The sequence below is a fragment of the Blennius ocellaris genome (genome assembly GCF_963422515.1).
Source record: "Blennius ocellaris genome assembly, chromosome: 13".
Lineage (NCBI taxonomy): Eukaryota > Metazoa > Chordata > Actinopteri > Blenniiformes > Blenniidae > Blennius > Blennius ocellaris.
This window is the reverse complement of record NC_137662.1, coordinates 7,018,374-7,034,270: the sequence shown is the minus strand read 5'-3', so window position 1 is coordinate 7,034,270 and position 15,897 is coordinate 7,018,374. Positions and strand designations below refer to the sequence as shown.

The window sequence follows — 15,897 nt, the reverse complement described above, 5'->3', positions numbered from 1 at the left end:
ATATTGTCTGAGTAACATAATAGTTATTGGCTGTCCTCTTTTCCACACTCGCTGCCAAGCTGAGTTTAGCTTCTACAGTTCATCTCCAGTAATGAAAATTGTGAGCAACGGTACAATTTATGAACTGTTTTACCTACTCATTGACCTTTTGTTTAAGGGACTCAATGCTTCACCCTTGAGCGTGGCGATGAGCACCTCGAATCACGTAGAGTTACAGTACATTATGTTATGGTGACATTTGTATGTCCGGCTTGCATATGCATAATCTGAGATCTACTGTACATAGGTAATGTATGACTGGGATCTGATTGGAAGCAAGTGAAGATGGGCATTCATATGCATCACAGTGCCTTTTGGAGCAAGAAGACATTATATCTTGTCCAAAGTTGAGTGAGAACAAGCCCATATTTAAGAAATGAAGCCAGAGCTTTTGTGGTGTCTGTCACACACGGGGACGGGTTAGAGGGTCGTTTCTTTCAACTGCGCTCAAATTAACAAACTCTTACACCTCCTCCTCCTCCTCCACACCTCCCCCCAGGCTCTCCCTTGCACTAAAACACATCTCTGTTTAGTAACACTTTAGTGGTGTAGTATCACTCCAGCAGACTGACAGTATCTAAGCCGCGAAGCACAGGGACGAAGTGTTGAATGGGAAAGACGAGAGCGAGGGTGAACGAAAACAGTCGCAGTGTCACACGTTGAAATTTGTGGCTTTCGCACTCTGTCACATGCGCACATGTATAAATATATGCATACAGCATGTGCTGTTGGCTCTTTCACTGCCACTGAGATAATCCTAAACAGAGACAGTGATGTTGGGCTCAGAAGGATGATGTATGAGCCAAGGAAACTGGCACACAGCGGCGGAGAGCATGTCTTTAAACCCAACTTAATGTTGAATTGACTGAATTAGCATTGTTAGTGTTGCCTTACATATTAGTCATTCGCTTGTGGTTCAGGTCCAAATTTGGTTCATGGTGTCTATCGATGTTTGTAACCTTATGTCATTGGTTGAGGAATAACAGCTACTGCAGCTCTGCCAGTCTTCAAATTATGCTAAATTACAAACAAAAAAATTAGATGAAATTGTACAACCGGGGACAGTATTCTTGTGTTTCTTGTGTTAAATAAAATGTCCACATATGTAATAATCATAACGTAAGATTGAACACAATGAATCATTTTTTTGTGCATTCATGTGCTCCAAATTAAAAAGAATGATAGACTTGGTTGTTTTAAAGTTGAGTCGCCCGGAATAAGTCCAACTTGGTCGTCTGTTCATGTAGTTGCCATTGTTAATGTTGATAGCATATTGTTCTCTGCACATATGTGTGTTTTATTACAAAAAAAACAACAACCCAGAATATAATGGCTGCATATACTGTAATCATTGTCTTACTTTTCAAATCTCAGATATCACTTTTTTTTTTAATTTAAGTTAGCACATTTTTTATGAAATTAACTTTAGTATATTTAATGTCTCTGTTTCTGTGACTAAACTATTTATTCATGAAGTTAGAAAATTGTTCTGAAATCTTGTTTTTTTTTTTTACACATTGTCCCAACTTTTCAGAATTTGGATAACATTTCAAAAAGCCAACTGGACACAGACCATTGGAGGTCCTTGGAGTGTCCATCACTGTTTACACATCAATCACAATCAATCACATCAATGTTTTAGTGGAGTTAGCGATTGAAGATGGGGTTCAGAGACTTGGTTTGGGGATTTGACCACTGTGTTAGTCCGTACATTATATTCTCATTAACACCATATCTCAGGAATGCCCAGAGGAAATCACTTTAAATCTGGCACACACATTCACAAAGATGGTCTCATTCTGTTATGACGCCAACGGGTCAATTTTTACGGTCACTGAAACTTGACATGCGTCCTATTTTTGTGAATCCAGTGTCTCATGGCACGCCGACACTTACCTTCAACCACATCTCTTAACAAAGAGCTTTGCGGATGCAAGATATTTCATGATATATTTCATCATGAAGCAGTTCCCTCCCCTTTTTTCCTCACCAACATGATTAGCATGCACTGAGGTGCAACTACTTCCATCTCACCATATTACAGCCCTGTAGCTTGTAGTTTATGAGTCTTGTTTTGGACCGTGTCTGCCTCCAATGAAACGGTTTGGCCGAAGCAGCTCATTGTATAATGTGTCATATTACACTGCATATAGCTTTATCGAGCTCTACGTTCAGCCGAGTGAGCGAGGAGCACGCGCCGGGCGAGGGAGCAGATGCAGAGTGAGGACAGTTTTATTCCCTCCCATCTACCCTCCGGGACAGGGGGATGTGGAGGGCTGCCAGGTTAATGTACTTGACCCAATGAAAGCCCGGAGCAGAGCCTATGAAACCCCCCCTTCCCTTCGAGGGAGGCCAGCAGCCGGCCTGATTTACGGCCTCTTTGCTGAATGGAGTTCAGTACCTGGACTGCAGCAGAGGCATCGACAACAGCTTTAACTCTGCCTCCCTCCTCCTCCTCCTCCTCCTCCTCCTCCTCCTCCTCCTTCTTCTCCTCCTCCTTCGCACAGAGCAGCGAAGCTCGGCCCCAGAAAACGCCTCATGGCTCACTGCTGAGCCGCTGCTTCATCTACAGTAGGCTCACGTGCAACCGGGGCTTCGCTCCTCCATTTTGGGGAGTTAAGATTTCAGGGTTATATAATTTCAAATGGTGACAGCGACTGTACGGACGAGAAGGCGGCGGCGCTGACAAGGGGACTTAATTAAAGGAATAGATGGTCTGCTGGTTCACGTGGTCCTACAGATATGTTGGTGTCGCCTGGCCTATTTAGTCCGTTCCCCAACAGCTGGTTTGAAAGGCAATGATGTGGGTTAAGTGCCCTCCGCTCAGGGCTGCACAGACCCCCTCCTCAGGCTGATGACATATTTCACAAAGTGAATACGAGTGCTCAGATTCACATTGTGAAAACTTCAATTGACCCAGCCAACTGGAAGCAATCTCTTTTTATTTCATCACCAAACCAGCGGAGAGACTCCTATTTGTGTGCACACATGTGAAGGAAAAAAAGAGAATGTGGACTTAGCTTCTTGCATGTAGTTCATCATTCTAAAAAAAATTAAACAAATAAAAACCATCATGTGATTCTTCACATGGAATTCATCTTATTCGAATGTTAATCATTTCCATCTATAATGTAGCGTTCACTGTGTATGACTTTTTGTAGTATCACGGGTGGGCAACTCATTTTCCCAAACCACCACATGCAAAAGTAGCCAAGGCAGTAATTGGCTTCAGCTTTGCTCAATAAGAATTTTCCCTTGATAAAAATCTTTCTTTTTTTATGTAAATAAAATGTTTGGGAATAACTGTTACTGCCTTTCCCAGTCTGTGTCTGGGAATCAATATACATTGTTTTCTTTATTTCTACAATTCTTAGTGCAGTTCAGTATAGAGGCAAATAAAAACTGTTTTCTTCTAAAACTGTCCTTTTTGATGATGCCCTCTGTTGTATCATGTCTCAAAGTCCAATTATTTAGTATTACGAGATAGTTTTAGTAATTTTTATGTACATCAAGATGTCAGATTGATGGTCATATACTGAGGACAGATATTTTGCACAAAGGATGTTGAAGAAGATCCATGGAAGTAATGAATCATGAGAGAATGCATGCCATTCGGGGAAATGGAGGCAGATGATCCGCTGTGGCGATCCCTGAAGGAAGCAGCCAAAAGGTGAAGAAGAAAATTGAACGCATCCCACACAAACAACTCTTTTAAGGAGATCACTCAACCTTTCATCCCTTTAGTTTTTAGTTTTCTTCAATTCTTCCAAACTAACACTGATAAGACCACAGAAGACATGAAAAATAATTCTATTGAAGTTTAAATGAATGTTGAATTTGTAGAATTTGTGTAAATAATGGCAAAACATGCCACTTCTGCTTTATATTTTTCATATATTCAAACAAAGTGTGATGTTGTTTTGCCCCATTTGCCTTGGAAACTCAACTCTGACTCTCTCTTAGTGCACCTGATTGATGCTTTGATTTCAATAATGTCAAGAAATGGGACAGCATTAAACCATAGTATCAACCAAAATGTTTTGAGCCTGTTCAGCAGCCTGTTTTTTGTAAATAACTACTGTCAAACTCACACTGTTTGACAGTAGAAATGAGAATATGTTGAAACATATTCATAAAACATATGAATATGTTTGTGAGTGCACACAAAGGGTTAACATTGGTTATTGTGACTAAATCTTGAAGCATTTTTAAGATTTAAAGTAATCTTTGCAAGTTATATTTGTAATTTCTGAATTAAGCCACTTCATTTTAAAATAATTTTAAAAAGTGAAAGTCAAATGAAACGGCATGAAAACGGAATCTTTTTTTTTTTATTATTTGGAAGACGTTTAATTAAAAATGTCTTATTTCAAGTTGGAAACTGCTGTATATATGTGCACGCATCTGTTTCTCTTCTGCATTTTTACTGTGTCACATTTACGTCGCTGTAAAACGGTAACTCATCACAAGTAAACGCATTCCCTCTCAGGGTCATTTTGTATGCATAGCTGATGATTGATTGCAGTGATTCTCTGTGGTTTTGAGTTCCCTCTGGATGGCAAATATCATGACTCAGCTGTTTTAAATGGCAGTTTCAGGTTCTCAATTATAGATATAGGGTGAAAAGGGGCTGTGTTCCCATACAATTCAGTTCAATAGACCCTCATTAATATTGAATATCAACAACATACCATCTGTACCAGTCGGAAAAAAACACACCCCTTGTAAGTGCTTAAGAATATTAGAGTTAAGCTGTACTTTGACAAATGACAAATCAGTGTTTTAGGCATATAATGTGGAAAATATAGATATAGTTCTGTCAATTAAAAACTAATGGTCTTAAGCAAAGGTGAAGGTAATACTTTTATAAAAGCTGATTTTTTGGGGGCCAAATTTGAATTAGATCATGTCAGTTACGAGCTAAAATGTAACTGTTGAGGGTATGTTTATCTACTAACTGGATTTTGAGTACGACAGTGGATTTTCCTCATTACTCCTGCCATACAGGTCAAAGGTGTACAATACTGTAGAACATTCTGAGCAGATGTAGGCTTTGGTGTGAGTGGTAACATATTGACAAGGGGGGAAATGGGGGGGGGGGGGGGGGGGGGGAGGGGGGCGACAAAATGAATTATCACTGTAAAAGCAAAATCATGATGAACTAAAATGCAAATGCAGAAAAGATCTGAAACAGTTCAAAAACTGACTTTAGTTCACATGGACAAGGCAGAATGTACACAAGAACCAACCAATAAACTAATCAACTAACCAACCAATAAACCAACCAATCAGAGTCAGAATCATTAATCATTATATAATGAATAATACAATTGCTCATTAACTAATCAAGCATGCACAAACTAGTGTTTCCTCATGGACCAATGACAGAGTCCCATGTCCTCACTAAGCTTTTATTCTCCCTACTTTTGATTAACTCAGTGACTACACAAAGAGAAATAATACGAGGTGTCTGCACTGAACAGAGCTGCTCACAGGCAGTAACAATTAGTTTATTTCATATCTTGTAATAAGAAGCCCTTGAAGACCTTTCTTTTTTTTTTAATTATTTTTAAATACTTTACAGTCATTCCAATTTGCTGTTATAGAGAAAATAGAAAAGCCCAACATATCCACATGAGCAAGCAGGTGTGTTTGCGACTGTGGAAAGGAAAAACTCCCTCAACAAGGAGAAACCTTTGCAGAAACCAGACTCAGAGGTGGCGGCATTCTGCGGACCGGTTGGGGTGAAAGGATAGGGGAGAGGAGAGAAGAGGAGAGGAGAGACAGAGAAAGGCTTGGTGAAACAAAATAAATACAAAAAATACAAAATACAAAATACATACAATACCCTTGTTAGTGCTACATACTATTTTTTTTTTTTTTTTTTTTTTTGATAATACATTTACCATAGTGATCTAACTATTTTCCAACTGCCATGAGATTAAGACCAGCCTGAGCAACAACAGAGCAAAAGACCTAAATAATGACAGCAATTATAACAAAAGCAAAAACAAAAAGGACATAGAACAAAAATAAATAAATAAAACAAACAAACAAACACAAGAACAACAAAAGCAAACAACAACTTGGTTTTGATAATTAAACAGAACAATCTCGTCAATGAGGAGTGGAAGTGTGTGTGTGTGTGTGTGTGTGTGTGTGTGTGTGTGTGTGTGTGTGTGTGTGTGTGTGTGTGTGTGTGTGTGTGTGTGTGTGTGTGTGTGTGTGTGTGTGTGGTTTGTCCTCTGGATGTGAATGGAACTGTTGTGGGGGGGGCCGCAGCACCACCCCGGAGCCCAAGGCCACCAGGGCCGGACGCCGCCACTCCGGCACCCAGCGACCCGCCGGATCCAGGGAGGCCCCGACAAACCCCCCCGGAGAGCCACGCCCCAACCCGGAAGGCACCAGATGGAGCGCGCAGAGAGGACCCCCCCCCAGGCCAGAGGGGCCCACAGGAGAAGGATAAAGGGTGCAGAGCCCCGGGCCCCGACCGAGCCGCCAAGCCGGGACCGGCCAGCGCAGCGCCCCCAGGCCACGCGGGCAGGGAGCCCCCCCGGCCCCGACAGCGGAGCCCGCCGCACCCCCGGGGGCCATCCCCCCACCACCCCCCCAACCCCCGGCGGGACAGAGAAGGCCCCAGCCGCCGAGCCCCAGACCAGCCCCCCCCCAGACCAGACCAGGAAGAGCGAAGGCCCAGCCAGGCCCGGCCGGATGACAGCCGCCACCCCCCCCCCCCCCCACCCCATCACCTAATCCCAGCCCACCCACACACTCACACCCAAGTATACGCATACACACACATAGACATACATACACACCCACACAGATACACACACCAAGCATACACATACACACACAGACATACATATCTACATATATACAGACATACGTACATACATTTATTTGGTTGGGAGGGGGGTGCCCCCCACTCCCCAGGCCGCCAGCCAGGCCCCCACCAGGCCACTACGGGATCTCGTCCTCCACCAGTCCAACCGTGAATAGGGAGGGAGAACCACTACCCAGCCCCCCCGGAGGTGCCACGCCCGAGCTAGCGTGCCCCCCGCACTCCAGCCGCACTCACCCCGGAACACGGCGGGACCACAGCGGGAGGTGCTGGGGGGAGCCCCCACCCCCCCCCTCCACCCTGTGGGGTGTTGGGTGCATGTGGATGTGTGTATTTGTGTTTTGAAGAGGTGGTGCAATGTGTGTGTCTAGGGTGCGGTTTAAAATTGAGGGGTAGCGGGGGCCCGGGTGTTCTACCGCTGCCCAGCGGCAGAACCCCGAAAGCCAGCTGATCCCCTCAAGACCCTGCGTGCCTAAGTGTAGTTAAAATTGTGGGCGGCGCAAAGTCGAAGACCTTTCAACACTGTTATTCGACCTGAATCTGTTTGGGCAGTTACAGCATGTCTGCTAAGGTTGGCAATTGTTAGAAACTTTACCCAGAACCAGATGATTTTCTTTCACAATGATACTTTTCTCGATCACCCACCATGGTCAAAGGCAGACCGAACTTTTATTCTCAAAGTTTTGGAAAAACTCTCAGACCTTGGGATCAAGACAGTGTGAATTTAAATAGCAATGACAGCAGAGCCTGAGGCCCTGTTTACACAATGCTTTAAAGTGGAAATTGAAAACATTTGTTGGGTGTCCGTTTACACATCGTATGCAACGATGCTCTGAGTTTTTGAAAGAGGCTCCCAAGGTGGAACTTTTTACTCCAACTCTGTATACGTGGAAACGGGGGAAGTACGCAACTTTCTGAAACCCTGCTATCACGCATGCACTCCATGGCCGTAAATGGATTTGTCTTGTAAAGCACTTTCAGGAATAATAAAGGAATGATCTATGAAACAGAAAATCTCTCATATTTTGGATTATGCCAGCATGCAAAAACACAGAATTGTCATTTTTCATCTAAGTAGAACTGAACATTTCACAGATTTTATAACTTCACTAAATCTCCACTTGACATTAAATCATGACTTTACAGAGGCTTATTAAAATATCCTGTGCTCACTACACATATTGGCAGCAACATATAGAACGGCATGTTTGCACTCCTCAGTCTCCATGAGCAGTCTTCGTCAGTTCTCATGTGGTTCTTAATCTATATGGCAGTAGCAAGATAATTTATGCAGACCTTGTGAGAAACTGCTTTAAATCACACTTGGAAGTCCTGTGGGCAATATACCTTGAAAACGGAATCTCAATGAGAGTTTAGTTCACGATGAAATGCAAAAACACTCCGTCATGTGCCATGTACATGCTAATTAAATGTTTGTCTCTTATTCTTTTTTGATAGCGCAATCCGCATCAGTCGGAAGGGATGGCATATGCTCCTCAACTTCTGCTTCCACACGGCGCTGACCTTCGCTGTGTTTGCCGGTGGCATCAATCGAATCAAATACCCCATCATCTGTCAAGCAGTAAGTGCATTCGCTTTTCATTCGTCCCGCTCTCCAAGCTCTTCAGCAAAAAAAAAACAAAATTGATTGTGAATGTCTATTCAGGTGTCAGCAACAGCACCACTGAGTGCAGGCCATGGCTGCATCGCCGCCAGGCCACACACGTGTGTGTGTGTGTGTGTGTGTGTGTGTGTGTGTGTGTGTGTGTGTGTGTGTGTGTGTGTGTGTGTGTGTGTGTGTGTGTGTGTGTGTGTGTGTGTGTGTGTGTGTGTGTGTGTGTGCGTGTTCGCTGTGTTTCAGTTGCATGTACAGGCTGGTCACTGTTTTTCTAAAGCGGTGGCACAATGAGCGCTGATGATTCAGGCTTTCCCATCACGAATTGCACTCAGTCCTCGTCTCGCTATTGTCCTCTGTGTCCTCGTTTGTTGCCCAGGGTGTTGACGGTGGATGTTATGGCCCAAATGTTGTTTGTATTTTACACACGCTGCAGCATGTAAAAGGTTTTGTGGTCAATATGTATGTTTTAATACGGAGTATTTTAAACTTGTATGTTGTATATCAGGCCTCACGGTGTGTGTGCTCGAGCTTTTCAACACTTTCTGACATGCTGATGATGAATAGTGTGTTTCAATGTCAAAAATACAGCAAAATATGGTGGATACAAGATTTTATCATACTTTGATATCATACTAGAACAGTGAATGTGCAGGGTTTGATACACAGGGTTTGATTCACAATTGTCAGATTATGTACCTAAATGTTTTCTGGTAGCATCACAGGTGAATTAAATGTGATACATATTGGGAAGTATGGCTGGTGATGGTAACACCTCTTAGTAGGAAAAATGTATCTCAATTTATTTAGCTTTACATTTTTGGGGCACTGATTTGTTAGCTTTTTCTTGTTGTCACCTACTATATGAAATGGAATTTTCTCAACTGAAAACTTTCCAAATTTCCGGCTACATTGTGCAGCATATAAATGATGTGCGATTGTTATTTTAGCAACATCTCATGGTGATCGCACGATTAACTGAGGCTGTGTTTATCTCCAAGCACATTAGGGTTTATATTACGAGTGTTGCCTTTTATGTACAGCCTGAAAATGCACTTTTGCAGAGGTTCATTATGTGGTATTTCAGTTTGGTAGGGATTAGTTTTCCTTTCATATACACTGCCTCTCTGGGTATAAAGAGTTCCTTTCAGTCATGGTCTATAAAACACCACCATTCTGACTATAGTCATTCACATAGTGCAAAATATTTCATATAAATATGAATTTATAACACTGCTATAAATATTAAGTGACAAGGAATATAAGCCTGAGAAGTAGGTCTTGAGAATATAACTCAATGTGAATATCTTGTATGGTGTACGTTATTAGATATTTTGCTGGAAGGCTCAGTTAAAAGTTGTATTATTGGCTAATTGGCACAATTCTGCAGTATTAGCATGATAGAATAAGATCGTAAACATGCATTTCAAGTACAGGCCTCACCATGTAGTTGCATCTTTGGTCTTTATGTCATGTTTTATTCCTGTGCAGATTAGTTTTGATTCCGCTTCCATAAGCTTCTCATTCTGTGGAAAACTTGTATGTTGTGGTGTGCACCTGAAAGGGAGGTTCTCCCAACCAGAATGGAGTGGGTGTGTCGGGCACGTGGTGTGGTGTTGATAGTGGGAGGGGATATAAGGGGAAGTGCGGTGACACAGGGGGTTGGTTATCTGACAGGTGAACTGTCAGACGGTGGGAGAAAATAAAGGAAAAAGCGACTCGACTCCTTCGTCCGTCTCCTCTTTCTCCGCCTCCACATTGGTGACCCTGACAAGCGAACATGTCGACCGAAGCCAGCAGCAGTGCAATCCCCGGCGGCGCGGCGGCCGGTGCGCCCGTGGTGAACGCCGCAGCGGTAAAATTACCGGAGTTTTGGCCACATCATCCGGAACCGTGGTTCCAGCACATCGAGGCGCAGTTCCACCTCCGAGGAGTCACGGCCGACGACACCAAGTATTACCACGTCGTGGCAGCTCTGGACTCTTCCACCACCCGCCGAGTGATGGGGCTGCTCCGGGACCCGCCGGCGCAAGGAAAGTACGCCGCCCTCAAGACTCTGCTCCTGCGGCTGTTCCAGATTCCCAACGCCGAGCGAGCCGAGCGTCTCCTGTCTCTCAACGGCTTGGGAAACAGTAAACCAACGGAGCTGATGGAGAACATGTTGGCGCTGCGGGGATCGGGGGACGCGGAGTTCCTGTTTATCCACCTGTTTCTGCGTCAACTCCCAGCTCCGGTCCGCACGGCACTGGCGAGTTCTCCACTCGTGCACACAAAGGACTATCGGGGGCTGGCGGAAGAGGCAGACAAGCTCCTGCTCGCATCACGGCAGTACGGAGTGCATGCAGTCCTGCCGGAGCCACCGGAACACCGGCCGGAGGAGGAAGCGCAGTTTGCGGTCGGGACGATTACGGATCGGCGCAGGAATGACAACCAGCTGTGTTTTTTCCACCGGCGGTTCGGGAGCAGAGCCAAGCGCTGCACGCCGCCCTGCTCCTTCTCTGTGCCGGGAAACGCCAGACCCGTCGCTCGTTAGCAGCCATGAGCGCCGGGGACATCGGAACGCTGCTCTTCATTAAAGACTCTGTATCCGGGAGGCGCTTCCTCGTGGATACCGGGGCCCAGCGGAGCATCATTCCCGCCTCCTTCACCGACGTCGAGAGCGGCGGTAAAGGGCCGCCTCTGGATGCTGCGAACGGGACTTCCATCCGCACATTTGGCACCAGGTTCGTGAATGTGTGTTTTAATGGCCGTCAGTTCGGATGGGATTTTGTGATGGCTGCTGTGTCCGTGCCCATCCTGGGAGCAGATTTTTTGTGTGCGCATGGACTCCTGGTGGACATGGTGAATCGCCGCCTAGTGGACGCCGTCTCATTCTCCTCCTTCTCCTGCACTTTGGGGAAAGGAGAGGTCGTGTCCCTTGCTAATATCTTGGCTTCGGGGGATGTGTACCAGCGGCTCCTGGCAGAGTTTCCTGAACTGACAGTCCCCACGTTTTCAGCAGCCGTAGTCAAACACGGAGTGGAACATTATATCCCCACGGCTGGGCCGCCGGTGTTTGCTCGCCCCCGCCGACTGGATGCGGCAAAGCTGGCGATTGCTAAGGAGGAGTTTGCCACTATGGAGAGACTGGGTATCGTGCGGCGCTCTGACAGCCCGTGGGCATCCCCCTTGCATATGGTCCCAAAATCTGATGGGAGTTGGAGGCCTTGTGGGGATTTTCGACGCCTTAATACAGTCACGGCACATGATCGGTACCCTGTTCCGCACATCCAAGACTTTTCTGTCCACCTGGCAGGGAAGGTAATATTTTCCAAGGTGGATCTGGTGAGAGGCTACCACCAGGTGCCAGTCCACCCGCAGGATGTAGCCAAAACTGCAGTGATCACACCTTTTGGACTATTTGAGTTTCTGCGGATGCCATTTGGTTTGAAAGGTGCAGCACAAACGTTCCAGCGCTTGATGGACTCCGTGTTAAGGGGCTTACCTTTCCTATTCATCTACCTGGATGACATCCTGGTGGCCAGCGCCTCGCCCGCGGAGCACCTGCTACACCTGCGTCAGCTTTTTGAAAGACTGCAGGAGCATGGACTGATCGTGAACCCAGCTAAGTGTTGTTTTGGACTCTCAGAGATTGACTTTCTGGGCCACCATGTGGCAGCACTGGGAGTGGTGCCCTTACCGGCTAAGGTGAAAGCAATCACTGCTTTTCCGCGCCCAAAGACCATCAGGGCACTGCAGGAGTTCCTGGGCATGGTGAACTTTTACAACCGCTTCATCAGACATGCAGCTCAGCTGATGCGGCCTCTTTATGAAGCCCTGAGGGGCGGAAAGGCCAAGCAGGACGTGAACTGGTCCGCAGAGAGGATCCTGGCTTTCGAAAAGGCCAAGGCTGCGCTCTCCAACACCGCCATGCTGGCCCACCCATCTCCCACGGCACCGGTAGCGCTCACCACCGATGCCTCGGACTACGCAGTGGGCGCAGTATGTGAACAATGGGTGGCTGGAGCCTGGCAGCCTCTGGCGTTTTTCAGCAAACAACTGCGCGACAACGAGAGGAAGTACAGCACATTCGACAGAGAACTTTTGGCTCTTTTCCTCGCTGTCCGCCATTTTAGGTTCCTGTTGGAAGGTCGGCGGTTTACTGCCTTTGTGGACCACAAGCCCCTCACCTTCGCCATGTCCAAGACCTCGGAGCCATGGTCTGGGCGGCAGCAGCGCCACCTTTCTGCCATTTCCGAGTTCACCACAGACATTCAGCACGTGGCTGGAAAAAGCAATGCTGTGGCCGACTGCCTCTCCCGGGCACACGTGGACTCTGTGCACCTTGGGGTGGACTACACTGCCATGGCCAGCGACCAGCAGGTGGACTCTGACATCCAGGCCTTCAGGACAGCCACCACAGGTCTACAACTGCAGGATTTGCTGTTCCACGACGATGGTGCCACACTCCTCTGTGACGTGTCTACAGGTCAGCCCCGCCCCATGGTACCTGCTGGCTGGAGACGGCAGGTTTTTGATGCTGTTCATGCCCTATCGCATCCAGGCGTGAGAGCATCGGTGAAGCTAGTGGGGGCAAAGTTTGTCTGGCCGGGCCTCAAGAAGGACGTCAGGAGCTGGGCAGCCTCCTGTGTGGCGTGTCAGCGGGCCAAGGTACAGCGTCACACCAAAGCCCCCCTAGAACCGTTCCTGGTCCCGGAACGGAGGTTTGACCATGTGCATCTGGACTTGGTGGGTCCGCTGCCTCCCTCCCAAGGCTTCACTCACCTCCTCACCATGGTGGACAGGACCACCAGGTGGCCAGAGGTGGTCCCGCTGGCTTCAACAACGTCGGCAGAGGTGGCTCGCGCTTTTATAGCCACCTGGGTGGCACGGTTCGGCACGCCCTTGGACGTCACTTCGGACAGAGGCTCCCAGTTCACGTCTGAGCTGTGGACAGAGGTGGCTAAAGGCCTGGGAGTGCAGCTGCACCGGACGACGGCATTCAACCCACAGGCCAATGGACTTTGTGAGCGGTTCCATCGCACAATGAAGGCCGCGCTCCGAGCCACACTCACAGACAGCAACTGGGCTGACCGACTGCCATGGGTCATGTTGGGCCTGCGTTCGGCTCCGAAGGAAGATCTCCAGTCATCGTCTGCGGAGCTGGTGTTGGGGCAGCCACTACGGGTCCCCGGAGAGTTCCTGCCACAGCCATCGGAACCCTGGGGGGTCACAGCAGGACGACCAAGGTTCAACGGCGCAGTCCACACCTTCGACCCAGTCCCAGTTCATCACTGCCTTCCCCGGTCATACGTCCCAAAAACCCTGATGACAGCCAAATATGTCTTTATCAGACATGACGCTCACCGTTCCCCACTTCAGCCGCCGTATGACGGCCCCTTTCATGTCCTGGAGGCAGGGACAAAGAACTTTGTGGTGGACATGGGGGGTAAACGGGTCCGGGTTTCACTGGACCGCCTGAAGCCGGCCCACACCATGCCGGAGCAGCCGGTGGAGGTGGCACAGCCCCCAAGACGTGGGCGCCCCCCCCAAGTCGTCAGCTGCCACAGCGCCTGCACCTGCAGTAACCCCGGTGCCGGTACCTGCACCTCCTCCTGCACCTCCTCCTGTGGTGGTGCAGCGCAGCCGATATGGTCGGCTGTGCAGACCACCCAAGTGGGACTAAAGAAAAAAAAAAAAAAAAAAAAATGTTTTTTCTAGTAGTACCATTCTGATTGTTCGGGGGGGGCCTGTGTGGTGTGCACCTGAAAGGGAGGTTCTCCCAACCAGAATGGAGTGGGTGTGTCGGGCACGTGGTGTGGTGTTGATAGTGGGAGGGGATATAAGGGGAAGTGCGGTGACACAGGGGGTTGGTTATCTGACAGGTGAACTGTCAGACGGTGGGAGAAAATAAAGGAAAAAGCGACTCGACTCCTTCGTCCGTCTCCTCTTTCTCCGCCTCCACAATGTAGTCATTCCACATGAATCAGTCCCAGTCTGACTTTCTCCACCCACCGAGTGAGATTTGTTCAATGTTCTGAAAATATCAAATGATAAAGGAAGGAGTGGTTATCAAATAGTTCAGGGAAAATATTAAACTTCTATCTTTGGCTAGCTATTGTGATGTAAATATTGTTATTTCAGACAAGATATCTCAATGTCGTGTTTCAGACTAAATGTCATGTAATGACTCCAGATAATGCATCGATATTGGATTTATTCTGATGTTATGAGGCTCGATATGACAGGAAACTAGACTTTGTGATACGAATGTTAATATTGTGATTTCAAATTAGAAGAGACTGGATACTGTGATGTGAAGATGAAAACCATAATATGCCACTGCATATGATAAGGTGAATTAAACTGAAATACATCTCGTGACATAGGGTTAGATATTATGATTTAAGACAGGATATACGCTTTTTAATTGGCTATGGTGATGACATGTTGCATATTTTGATATGAGTAGATTATTTCAAATCCCTCCGAAACAGAAGGCAACTCCAGATTTTCCATTTCTGATGGAAGACTTTGCACTCCGTATGAATTCACATGTGTGGTGTCCCTGTCTCTGCTTCTGTGTCACACAAATCAGTTAGTGAGACTGGAGGCGGAAGGTGGAGGTTTCAGCAGTCAGGTCTGCTTTAGAAACGGGCCAGAGAGATGCTCCTAGCACTCTGCTGTTTTTAGCTTTTTGTACAAAAAGAATGGAGGTAGAAGAGTAATTTGAATTGTACTCTTAGTAGTAAGTACAAGATGAATGTCATTAGAGTGAGAGATAAACAACTGATAATATTGTAATATTAAATGCACTTTCAATTTGGTTGTCTTGCATTTGGCTAAATCCACTTCATGGAGAGCGACACGGTACATCTGTTCAGTGTCGCTGATCTCAGTCTTGGACACGGTGTCACAAAAAGTGAAGGTGACGATATAAAAGCAATATGGTTTGTCTTTAACTCTTTGACATGATTACAAGGTCATACGGTCCAGACGGATTTCCTCTCTGTTTGATTGATAGCTGGACTCGTTCAGGCTGTTGGGACTCCATGAAACATGGTCCGCCACTGGCTCAACTCAGAAGGGAAAGGGAGCGTTACAGTAACTGTATGTAGTCACGGAAGAGATTGATGTGCACTTCTTTCCTAGTGTTCAATCAGGGTTTCTGTCGCCTTCAGTCACTCTCCCTTGTTGCGAGGTGGAAGTGCATTCAGGACTTGGCAGCTTCTTGTGCTGTCACAAGCACTTCAGGTGGCCCCTTATTCCGTGGTGTAAAGACTCAAAAAGACTCCTCTACAGCTGAGATCCAGCCGGCTTTGCTCGAGCTGTCTGGCAGGAGACTCAGTGACAGGAAAATCTAAAAAAAAACAAAAAAACACCTGTGTCAGAACCATCAAGTCTTTCACTTACGTAGGTT

At 46.7% G+C, this 15,897-nt stretch overlaps 1 protein-coding gene across 1 annotated transcript in view; it reads left to right on the top strand.

The window, feature by feature from the left end:
* adgra1b (adhesion G protein-coupled receptor A1b) overlaps positions 1 to 15,897 on the top strand; it is a gene marked incomplete at its 3' end in the record, with an annotated part of 214,341 nt that overhangs the window by 168,566 nt on the left and 29,878 nt on the right. Inside the window, exon 16 of the mRNA XM_080508039.1 lies at positions 8,342 to 8,465. Coding sequence (XP_080364165.1) covers positions 8,342 to 8,465 — 124 coding nt within the window. The remainder of the gene's footprint in view (positions 1 to 8,341; positions 8,466 to 15,897) is intronic.